A 12,454-nucleotide genomic window follows, 5' to 3' on the forward strand; every position below is an offset into this window, starting at 1 on the left:
TCATCCTTAAAAAGTATCAGATGCCAAATGTTTGCCCCAATGTTACTTGCGAGCGAGAGCGAAAGTGGGGAGCGGGAGTGACATTTTCAGAAGCACCCGGTTTGGGAGCGAATCCCAGAGCGATTTTAAATATATATATATATATATATATATATATATATATATATATATATATATATATATATATTTATATTTATATTTTTTAATTTTTAATACATATATGTCAACAAAAACATGTAGAATGATGAATTAGATATAAAAAACATAAAAAACATAGATTGATCATTGAACCATATCACATCAATCATCTAGAAGTTATAATCTTCATCAACCATGTCCACAAGTTAGTAACATACATATTGCAATTGCAACATATTGAGTCTCGTGAATCATGATTCATCAAATTCAATCTTAAAGTTTCAACTTCAAGCTTTCAAAATTGAAAATTCAATATATAACATTTATCATCATTGATCACCAAAGTTGTACTTGTAAGCTAAGTTTAACCATTACAAGAAATAATATCTTAGATATTTCTAAGTTCTAAGTTCTAACTGTTAACATGAAATGAAATGTTATAAGATGAAACATGAATAATGAAATGAAATGAATCAACTTTAGTCTTTCACGAAGCATCATATTCATAATTCACAATCATTACCAATGAGTTATAATTGCCAACTTCAAACTTCAAATTTTCATTGTCACAGTCATATATTGTTTACAAAAAATATCATTATGATATGAAAGAGTCAAGAGTCAAGGACTCAAGACTCAACAATTATGAAAACTAATAGAAACTAGAAAAGACAAGTAAACTGTAAATATACATGTGGCCCTTGCCACGAGAGTCTCCAGGAGTATAAGCAGGTTGTGGTGGTCTTCTAGGAGTCTCCCGCATAGACCGACGACCAGAACTAGAAGGCACATGCCCTCCACGTGAGGGTGTAGATGGAGGTGGCGATAGCAAAGGAACAAGACTCGGAACTCGAGCACTGCTACTGGATGGTGGAGGTGGCATGGTTGCTGCAGCTGCTTCATCTTCATCCCTTATAAGTTCCTCTTCCGATTCTTCAAGATGTATAGTGCCATCCTCCAAATTGTCTTCCTCTGGGTGGTTGTCCCAAATTTTATACGTGGGATCCTCATAAGCCCGATCACAGTAATGACTCAACAAACTCAAGTTGTAGTGCACATAAACCAAGCTGTCTGCCCGGTTTTCATTAAGTCTGTTTCTTTTCACATTATGTATGAAGCTGTAGGTGCTCCAACACCTCTCTGCAGAAGAAGTATTTACAACCTGTGATAGAACTTTTTTTGGCAATTTTGGCAAAAGTCCATGGCCGCCATATGTTTCCCACCATGTGAGAGCATCAAATCTGTCTCTGTCTTCCATTGCATGGAAGGTACCAAACAAACCAGTGCCACTGAAGTATTTGCCTATTTCAAGGCTCACAGCTGCACATTCCTCCCTGTCAGGTATCAACTTTTCCAATGCTTGCAAATATCCACTAGTTACCTCTGTATCTAAATGGGGTTTGGTCCTAATCCCACCCCCTGGTGCAGGTTGGCCCAACCAAGATGTAGAGTAGTATTTTGGCGTAAGGATATATGCCAAGCAATGTAGTGGAAGATTAAGTTTATTCCACCGTGTACACACAAAATCGTGAATCAGTTTGTACAAGTTGGGATCTCTGTTATGAACAATATCTTTTATTTGCCCCAACATGGTATCCATATGCTCATACACCTCGCCAATCACTGGTTTATCTGTATCTGCAAATCGAATCATGTGATAAATGGGTTTGGTGAAATCCAATACTTGCCTCGCACTTGACCAAAACAGACCATCAAGAGCGACCTCTTCCACCAGTTCAAAACCTCGCCTGTCAGTTGCATTTGTAACCCTTTCCTTTAATACCTGCGAATGTGGACTTGATACCATGCTAGCCAATGACTCTCTTAACTTCAAAAGGCGCCTGAAGGTGAGGTAATAGCTACCAAATCTGGTCTTCACAATCTTCAACAACTCCAATCTTGAGTGACTGCGGAAAAGGCCATGGGTATTGCTATGATTTGTAATAAATTTTATCATTTGTTTGCCTTTCTTGTACAAATCACCAATCCATTTGTATTGTGCATTTTTGTTCTTGACAACATCATGCATCAGAAGGTTCAATGTGTGAACCAAACATCCAGACCAAAATATGTTGGGGTATTTATCCTCAATAATTGCTCCCGTTGCCTTACAATTAGGAGCATTTATTTATTTATTTTTATTTTATTTTATTTTTTTTCGTGTCCGCGATTTTTTTTCCGTGCGGATCGATCCCGGTGTCGCTCGGATCGCTCCCGGAGCGAAAATTAAACGCTCGGGAGCGATCGCTCCTTGATCGTTCCCGAGCTGTAATTTTCGCTCCGGGAGCGACGCTCCCGATTTTGGTAGGGAGCGCAGATTTTTTTATCGAGAGCGTGCTCCCGAGCTGCTCCTGCCCGGAGCGCAGATTGGGAGCGGGTTCGAAGGGCCGGGGGGGGGGGGGGGCGCTCCCCCGCAACTCTGAGTTTACCTAATCCTCCATTATGTCTTCCCAAATGAAGACAAGATTGATGTGTCTATCTCTCCCTCTCAACTTAAGGAGGACATACCCATTCCACTGAAGGAATGTACCCATTCCTGTAGAAGGAATGTACCCAAGCTCCCTCTTAACTAGGGAGTTTACTAAGCTCCCTCTTGATCAGGGACTTGCTTTCAGCAACTCTCTAGGTGGAGATCATGGGGCAACCAACTGCTTGTAGAACTCCTTCCTTTGATGTCATGAATTTTTCTTTGTCATAGAGTCTACATCTTTTGGGACTTCTTTGTAGGGAACAAACCATCCATCACTTTCATTTATGAGTCAGTCATGTCATCATTTCTTTCATTGGAAAGTGATCCATTAGTCGATATCTGGTCCTCCTTCATTCTTTCCTGCCTTCTTCATGCCATGTTTCCTAAAGGATCTTTCATCCAGCTACATGGCCATTAGTAGTGGAAGACATCCACAACTCTTCCCTTGGCAACTCTGCGTAAGCCCATCTAGATATCATTCAAAAAATAAGAAATGAACATTAAATCAAAATTACCTTTGTGATGGTCTTTCATCATGACATCTTCTAGTTTGCATCAACATCTTGCATATGCATTGACACATCTCCAAAAGATATATACTGTCAAGGGTCTCTTTCTTTTATCATACTTTATCGGAGTCTTCATATCTTTCATGGAGATATCCTAGTCAAATCTTCTAGTCCTTGGATGTTGATTGCCTTCTTCATAGTTGCATATTTCATGATTCCTTCCTTTCTTTCTTCACACATTTTCTTCCCAGGAACTTTTAATCAAAGTTCCTCCAATTATTGTCAACCACCTCATATTTCATATGGGGACATATTATGTTGATTTCATCTAGTTAATGTGCGACCCATGCTTTCCTGGATCCTTTCAAAGGTGGATATCCTTTCTTTTGTTCATGCTCTCGAGATAAAGCATGTTACTTGCAACCATATGACGTGACTCTGTAATATCGAATTCAAGCATACATACCTCATTTTTCTTTTAGGTGAGGAAAGTCTGCAAGAAAAAATTGATTTGATCCTTGAGAGCTTGTGTGTCCCTTAATGAGATGCCCTTTCCTTGATTTGTCACCTTAGCTCTCATACCATGTTGAGAAATCTAGGGCGTAGTAATTAAGTGATTTCTCTTCTAATGATAACTGCTTCTGAATGATTTTCACTTCTTTAGATTATGATCTTCTCTTAAGTTAGATTATTATAGTATTCTTCTTCATCAAACAACTACCAAAGCATAAACAATAAAGAGATAAGAGACACAGAATGTAGGCGATCAACCAGGGCCAAAACCTCTCCAACTTGAGAGGAAAAATGAAACGAATTCTTCCTCTGATAGAGACTTGAATTGACAAATACCAAGACCAAGACCCTTGACACAAGCTCTCCAAGACCAAGTCACAAACCCTTCTTTCCAGCTTCTTCTTCTTGACCAAGTCAACACTAGTCAAACTGCCTTCCTTCACTGCTAATCTCAGCTACTCTAAAATTTCGGCTCCTTTCCACAGATTTGCAATCTTCGGCTTGCTTATACCTTTGCATTTCCGCATGTGTGAGCTGATAAAGGGAGATTTGAGATGCTTTTTTCCTTCGCTTAGCTTGGAGACTTCTTCTTAAGGCTTCGGCCAACAAGAATGATGATAGGTGATTTCCTTAGTGGTTTCTCTAGGGACTATTATAACCCTACTGCAAAAACCCTAATTTTTATCACACATGTGAAGAGAAAATACCCTAAAACAGTGTAAGACTTCTTCGCTCTTCTTTCCTTTTACTTCGCTGGTTATGGGATTGCTCCTTGTGATCTTCACTCTTCTTCCTATTGCAGATTGCTTGACCGAATTTCTTGTCTTCAATTGGAGGTCGAGCTGCCCTATTTATAGTGATCTGCCCATCAAATAAGCCGACTTCTCCTAGTGACAAGGCCGACATGCCTTTCTAGAGATATCTTTAGGCTGACTTGAAGGAGGTGCTTGAGCTTGGTCTTGGAGGGTCTTTTAATGACTCATATACATATGTAACATGCCCAATAAGGGTCTTCCATACATGACATTGACTCAATAGACTTTTATGACATGATGACTCATCCTAAAGGCTCACAATGGGAGCCTTAACTAAAAATAAAATTCCTTGCTCATGAAACCCATGAGACAAGCATTACAAAAATAATTTTATTTTCTTCTTTACATCAATTACATAAAATCATAATTACACGTCATTATGAAGACCGAACCTAGGTACACTTTTCAACAATCTCCAAAAGTGTGCTTCCTCTCCCATATGCAAACTAACACCTCAATACAACCTCAACTATGTCCAAGATCAAGGGAATGACTTATCTCTAGAATAAAATAATGATATATTAAGATCAGCACCTCATGATGTGTGCAATAACGGTCACTCTCCTCCAAAATACTATGGTAGTTTTCCAAACAATACATCTTCAATGTGTGAGTAGGCAAGAGCACCCAAGCGCTCAAGCAACGGAGGCTACACAAGGTCAAAAGGAAGTCGAACTATCTCAAAATAATCGTATCAACATGAAAATGTGTACAAGGAAGGGGTCGCTTCATCATAAACCGTAGTATCTTGCATCGCTAATGAGAAATAATCACCAAAAACATACCACTATATATACCGTCCCATTAGGAGGGTGTGATATCATCAAATCCATCAATAATCAGCTCGAAACCATGGTAAAACTAATGAATAAGCTAGGCACAGTCCTATAAATGATATAACCAAAATTGTGCCATTACCAATTGAAATATAACCCAATGTGCTATGGGGCATCATCACCTAGGCAAAATGTGTGATGAATCTCATCTAACCATCTCTCACTAAAGCATAATCAGCTGAAGTGCTCATGTCATATGCTAGTCATAGCATCATACCCCTGGAAATGCATCAAAGTATCGTTGGTGCTCCTGCTAAGCCTAGGGGCATATGCCAATGTCTCTATGCTACCCACTTCGGTCTGAACATCACACACCTAACCGTTGAGCAGTTAGTCAATATAAAAATATATCATAATGGTGATGCCAGGGGAAGCATGTGCATCCATTAAATAGCCCTTTCATCTGTCAAGTGGTCAATGGATGTATCAGAATCTGATTTATGCAACTGGATATGACCTCATGCGATATGAGGGGTAACAAAGTGGATTGAACATAGGATGGGCCCGATCATAGACATGATCTGAGTCTTTGGGTGAGTGAGAAGAGGTCTCCTTGAGGGCATCTGTCTCAATCTCACAGGCAGCTCCTCTCGTCTCCTCATGTGGGCAGTCCTCCCTTCTTATTTGATTCTGTCTCAATGCTTGATGACCAGCCCAAAAGCTCACAACTTCATAATACACACTAATAAAACATTCAAATTATATACTATTGAATGGCATGTAATGATGTTTACAATGGCAGTTTCATTCTTATGAAATTCATTAGTGACATGTTAGCAATAAATTTAGGTATTAAGCTATCAACTAATATAGCAATCTTATTGGCAACTTCTTTTAGCAAATTTTCGGTTATTGTTGATGGGCATTGTGCCTCTAGTGACTAGTCTCATGACCTAGATTGGTCAGCAGTGGAGAATGCACTTTTGTCCTTTATATCCTTCTGCTTGGTTATTGATAGATGCTCGCGTGGAATTCCCATAATGGATGGAGGCATGTCTTCTTTGTGCTTGTGATTTTGTTCATGTCATTGTTTCTCAACAGTTCTGAGTATGTATTGGGATAGTTTTTTCATAATGTATAATTCGTGTATTTGTTTGCTGGCAGGTTATGGCAGATCCTTCATTGTTTGCAAGAAGAAGAGCACTTGTTACAGATGCTGCTCGTGCACTAGACAAGGCAAAAATGATCAGGTTTGATGAGAAGAGTGGCAACTTTTATGGCACAGAACTTGGACGTATAGCTAGCCACTTCTACATTCAGTATGTTAGTGTTGAGACTTATAACGAGATGCTAAGACAGCATATGAGTGATAGTGAGGTGTGTGTTCTTTTGATATGTTGAGCATTTATTTTTGTTGCTAAGAGCAGACAATTCATTTTATTCTTATATTTGAATGTTGGATAGGTACATATTATACTTAAAAAATGTCCTGTTACTTGTGCAGCTTATAAATCTTGTGGCTCACTCATCCGAGTTTGACAATATTATGGTCAGAGAGGAGGAGCTGCATGAGCTAGAAACTTTACGCCACAAGTTATGCCCCTTGGAAGTGCGAGGTAGCCCTGAGGATAAATATGGGAAAATTTCTATTTTGATTCAGGTTCGTTGTGTTACTCTATTAAAACCATTTGAAGTGGATAAGCTTATTTTCAGAATATTACACGAGTAATTATGTTCACCTTTATGGTCTATGGAGAAGTACGATATCTAGTTTTAATATAGCTTCTTATTTGGTAATATATAACTGGAACTTCCAGCGTTAATGCCTCCTTGAATCATGATGTCGTCTTATCATGTTTACAGATGCTCACCAAAATACCACAATGTTAACTTTTCTCATAATCATTTCTGTTTTTGCTGATATTTTAATTGGGTACATAATTTACAGTTAATGATACAATAATTTTTTAGTATTGTGCTTTATTATTTTTTTTCTCTCTTTAGCATTTTCACACGAGTACTATATTCGAGGATTTGTTTTGAAACTCAGTCATCTTTTCCCCTAGACATTGTAAAGTACAAACTGCATAATACATAAGACAAGAGAACTAGAGTGAAGCTGTTTGCATGTTTGTCCAGATTTTGACAAGCTATGGCTGACTTTTACCTACTTTGATTTCCGAGTTAAACCAAATTTTCTTGATGATGTAATTAACACAACACACAATAAAGCATGATAAACCTGCACACACACAATGTGCACCAAACATTCACGTGTAAGACAGCTTTGAAAGGTATTACTATGATGAGTTACACAATAACTAAGATATTAGGATAACTCCAAATAAGCCAAATATGGCCCAATAGAATAATCATAAGTGAATGTGTAAAATAATAACTTTATTGACCTCTTACACTAGTTCCCGTTGATTGGCCATGTAAGCCCACTAAAGTCATGACCCACTGTTTCGCTAAGTTACAGATCATGTCCCTCAGGGGTCCCATGTCCTTATCCTGCATGTCAGGCACGTGACATGCTAGGACACATGCCCTAGACATGTCTTGACATGTCGGATACCAAGGCAGATCTTGGATTGTATATAGAGGATGAGGAGGATGGAGGAGAGAGTAGTGGTAGTGGTGATGATTTTGATGACTTTGACTTGGAGGAGAACCACTGACAGTGATGAGGTATGTGATTCTTCCATCTACAGTTACCTTATTTTATATTTTCCATTGGCATTCCCACCTTCTATGCAATACATTTTGATTTTGATTACATTTAATGACTTAATGAGAAAAGTGCTAAGTATGGTTCTAACTTCTAAACTTCTACCTAATGTCGTGTATTGAATAATCTAATTTCTTGTGTGTTTTCATCCTTGTTTGGTCTTGATGTCTATATTTCATTTTATGTGTGTGTCCCCCATGCTCTGTTTCCAAGGTTGACATGTCCCATATTGGAAACTTGTATCCATGTATTCTCGTTGTCCTGTCTCCTTGTGTCATGTGACACCATTTGACTATTGAGCCCTGTTACCACTCAAACCAGCAGGGGACCTAAAGGGGTTCCTAAGAGGTTAATTGCCAGGTTAAGGGCAACTGTGGAGGCTTAGCCCACTATCACCACAACTAAGTCTCCCTGCTTTTTACAGACTTTCACCGATGGTAGGAGTCCCGGTGTTGTAGAGATTCACTTGTAAAGTATATGTCACTGGATAGGTGAGAAGTGACCCCGAAAACCCTTTCCCAAGGATGGAGTGAAGAATGGAGCTTGCTTTCTCTTTAAGCAAGGGACTTGGTCCACTAGGGATATAGGGTGAGGATTGGAGGGTTGAGGGAGAAAGGATAGGCTTATGAACAAGTTTCCCAATCCCTATAATCCTTGGGAAACTTAGATTCCCAAATGGTCCTTGACAAATAGTCTTTATTGAGAAGTGGGACCACATGGGGCCAAGTGGACCCAACCCAGGTTCGGGGATGGAATGTAGCAACCAATGATGTTCCTATCCTGGACAAGGTGAGGGGAAAGGACCAAACAAGAATACTTTCTTCAAAAGGTTGAATTGATCCTATTGAGGTCTAGCCTTGGGGATGCCTAGGCACAATTCGATCTTAGAGACAGGGCTTGAAATTCCCGGAGATTCCACTGTTAGAATTGTCTCAAATTTGGAGGGGAAGGGGTGACCCACCACTGCAGTGGCCTATAGGAGATCAAATTTTTTCCTTGGGTCAATTCTTGGGAAATTGATGCCCTAGGTGACCTAATGGGGCTAGACTTGGGGAAAAGGGGAAACTAGTTAAACGAGGGTTGAAATGATCACCCTTTTTGAGGGATCAGTTCCTAGTTCACTTGGGGATATGGAGTCAAGGATAATGATGAGTAAGAACTTTGTTTCTTGATCAAGGAGGCCTAGAAAGTCAACTTCGTCCAATGTTGAGAGAAAGAAAAGAAAAGTGACCTTCAAGCATTTATACTTTAAAGCAAATGATGCAAGCTTCTCGAGATAAATAAATCTCTAGGATATTTCATTCATATAACATTGGCCCATACATTAAATTAGCAAAAACAAGCTCAATCCCACATTTCGACAATGCAACAACTAGCCCTAATTTGAGCAATATGCAACAACAAGAATAATAGCATCAAGATTTGCTTACAACGTAAATCCAACCAGCATTTCGTTTGCTCAATAAAGCTCCAAGGCAAGAGAAATAGCCCAAATCCATACGTCAAAATTCATCCATCTCCAAAAATATCCATCAAGGAAAAAGTGCGAAAATTCTCTATGACAAGGGAGATCCCAAGTCAAGTGATTCTACAAATGAATGTATCTAACATCAATATATAGCCTCCTAAGGAGTTTGAATTAGCCTATGGGCCCCTAATGATAAAATAATGTGCAAATAATAACCCCTAATGGTGACAAGCCCACCATACTAGCTCATAATGTAAAAACAAGCCTCACAAGGGGCCAAATAATGATGTATGCATGTCGTAGGGCCCTCCAAAGGCTCAATAACATCCTGAAGTGCCATATTGAGGAATAAATTCCTTGGAATATGATGGACAAGGGGGTGGCCGCTTGTTCTCCAAGTAGTGGACCTGTGGTGCTCTCAGTGGGTCCCGAGGGCACATTAATGACCCCATGGGTCTCCATATGAATTGAAGATGTCTGTAGATCCTCTGCAATGATCAGGTGGTGGAATGAATGCTGCCATGACATCGTACCAGTGCTGGGACACTTGCCAAGAGTGTGGTGCTCCTGTGGGGGCTTGCTGGGCATAGTGTACCAATCATGTCACCATCGTCGTAAAAGTGGATCGCTAGTAGTCTCTGGACATCGATGAAGATCTGTGGAGTGCTGTCTACTGCTGTGGAGGCCCATGGCTCTCTATGCACACCCTACATGTGCCAATGTAGACCTTTGGGGTTATGATCCCATATAGGGAAACCATGTGAAAATTTATGAATTTAACAAACCATAAATCCTACTACAGTAAACTGATTTGCATTACCTACTTGTGTTCTTCATTTAACAAGTTATTTCAGAAATATTAAGAAAATATTAATGCAAATACACTACAATCTACACCACTATACATATCAAGTACTGAAAAATAAATGAGACAACCATGCAAAGGACACTTATTTTTGGACTAAACGTCCCTGGAAAAACCCAGTGTGGGAAAACCAGTGCAACAGATATGAGGGTTTTATTATTAAGCATATTTCTGAATACAACTAGGGTGCCAAATCTGACTCACCCAATAGAGAATAAACTCGACAGAAGTACCTCTATCTAGAGACAGATATTTTGGCGAATCCGACAACTGGATGAACAAACCCCACAGGTGACTGTGCTGTCCCCAGTACTGTGTAGCGATGGCTGCTCGTTCCAGCGTCACCTCCTCTAGGAGCCGCGTCACCCTCCAGTGAGCCTTCCCGACTCAGAAATCGATTTGTTGAACTGCTGCCTGATCTGCCTCACAAAAACCCCAGCGCTGCATCTAAGTGATTGCGTCAACCTCCAACCTCTGCATCACCCTTTCTGGAGCTGCGTTGTCTCTCCATGGAAGTCCCTCTGTCAAACGACTCCTTTCTGCACTAGAAGCTCACACCGAAATTCTCAACAAGCCACGCCCCAAAATTTAGATTTAGCTCAAGTGTTGCTCTCACTGTGTGTGTTCTCCAACTAACCCCAAGCCTTCCTTTATACTTTTCCTATTGAGAAATCAACGACCGTGATCTAATCTCTAATCAACGACTAAGATTAAATTAGACTTGATCTTTGTCTCTTAGAAGCTTCTCATCCATATTTTCATTAATACCCACTAATATTTTAATTTTCCTAAGTTTAGACTCAAGACCCCATTAAAAATATTAATTATTTTAATAAAATACAATCTGGGTGGAATTTCACCAAACGATTTCTAGGTCTTGGAGATCTCATGTGTTCTAGCCCCTCCACAAAATTTTGGAGTTAGAGCACATCCGATGATACCCAAAAATCAACAAACAAAACCCAAATGGATGCCACATGCAATCCTACATCAGATCCAATGTGTCCCTGTTACGAATAAAAAATATATAAATAATATAAATATAAGTAATGAGGATAATTGTAATAATGATCAGTTAATTAGTAATTAGGTTGTAGATGCATGTCTAAATGGGACATGACTCTCCATGAAGAGGCACTTGCCTAATACATAAGCAGGTCCCTCACTCTCATTGTATCACCATCTTATTCATACTTTCTAATATATAGTCTTGAATCTCAATGGAGATATTTATATTCCAAGTCCTCTGGAGTATTTAACCTCAAGAACGAACTTTGTTCGCTTCATTTGGTATCAGAGCACTTCGATCCTTTGGCCGCTCACCCGCTGCATAGAGCCGTGTTCTCCGATCACCTACCCTTGGTCATCAATTTTCGTCAACCTTGTTGCCGTCCTAATTCAAGCGTTTCGCTACAACTTTGGGAGATTCTCCATTTTTACTGTCGGGCCTTGGCCATTTAAAAAAATAAAAATAAACAAAAAAAAGTAAAAAAATAAGATTAAAAAAATAAAAATAAAAAAATAAAAAGATAATCAAAGAAAATATATATAACGGGAGCGGAGACATAACAAAGGGATTTGTGAAGAAGTACAAGAATCTGCAATTCTTCTGGATCCTCGGGGCAGGCCACTTTGGCATTTATGAGCAGAGTAGCGTGGTGCGCAGTGTGGTTAGCAATATGAGCAGAGCAGTGTGGGCAACAATGAGAGCAGCGAGCAGTGAAGAGTGAGCAGTGTGAGAGCAAGGAATTTTTATGCAGCAGAATAATCAAGCAGCGAGCAAGCAACAACAAATGCATTCAAACATGACAAAGGAACTAGAAATTTCAGAACATGTGGAGACAAATGATTTAGGACAAGTGAAATTTCCTCATCCGCCAAAGCTGGGAAGTGGGTTTAGGTCAATGCCAAACAATATCGGGGCATTTTAAAACGAAGAATAGCCCGTCTAAAATGGGAGCAAAAAAGGAAGAAACAGTCTAAAAATAAAAGTAATCGAGCCCTTTGCAAAAAGCACTCAAACAAGTCTCCTCCACAAGCACGCGACAACAAGAAGTCCAAAGGAAAAGTCATTGATGATTCTGCCTTATATAGTCCCACATCCACACCTCTCACCTAGTCATCTCATCTTTATGTGAAAGAATTGTTAAATGCAAAACAAAGGTTGGA

At 39.5% G+C, this 12,454-nt stretch overlaps 1 protein-coding gene across 2 annotated transcripts in view; it reads left to right on the forward strand.

Moving 5' to 3' along the window:
• Positions 1–12,454, forward strand: part of LOC149141562 (U5 small nuclear ribonucleoprotein helicase) — a 446,214-nt gene that overhangs the window by 234,664 nt on the left and 199,096 nt on the right. For both annotated transcript variants that reach the window (XM_089450021.1, XM_089450020.1), the window contains 2 exons: positions 6,386–6,598; positions 6,726–6,881. In XM_089450021.1, the coding sequence (XP_089306147.1) occupies positions 6,386–6,598; positions 6,726–6,881 (369 nt within the window). The remainder of the gene's footprint in view (positions 1–6,385; positions 6,599–6,725; positions 6,882–12,454) is intronic.

This window comes from Pinus tabuliformis, chromosome X (assembly GCF_031772625.1).
Source record: "Pinus tabuliformis cultivar Carrire ecotype Pingquan chromosome X, CPIR1, whole genome shotgun sequence".
Lineage (NCBI taxonomy): Eukaryota > Viridiplantae > Streptophyta > Pinopsida > Pinales > Pinaceae > Pinus > Pinus tabuliformis.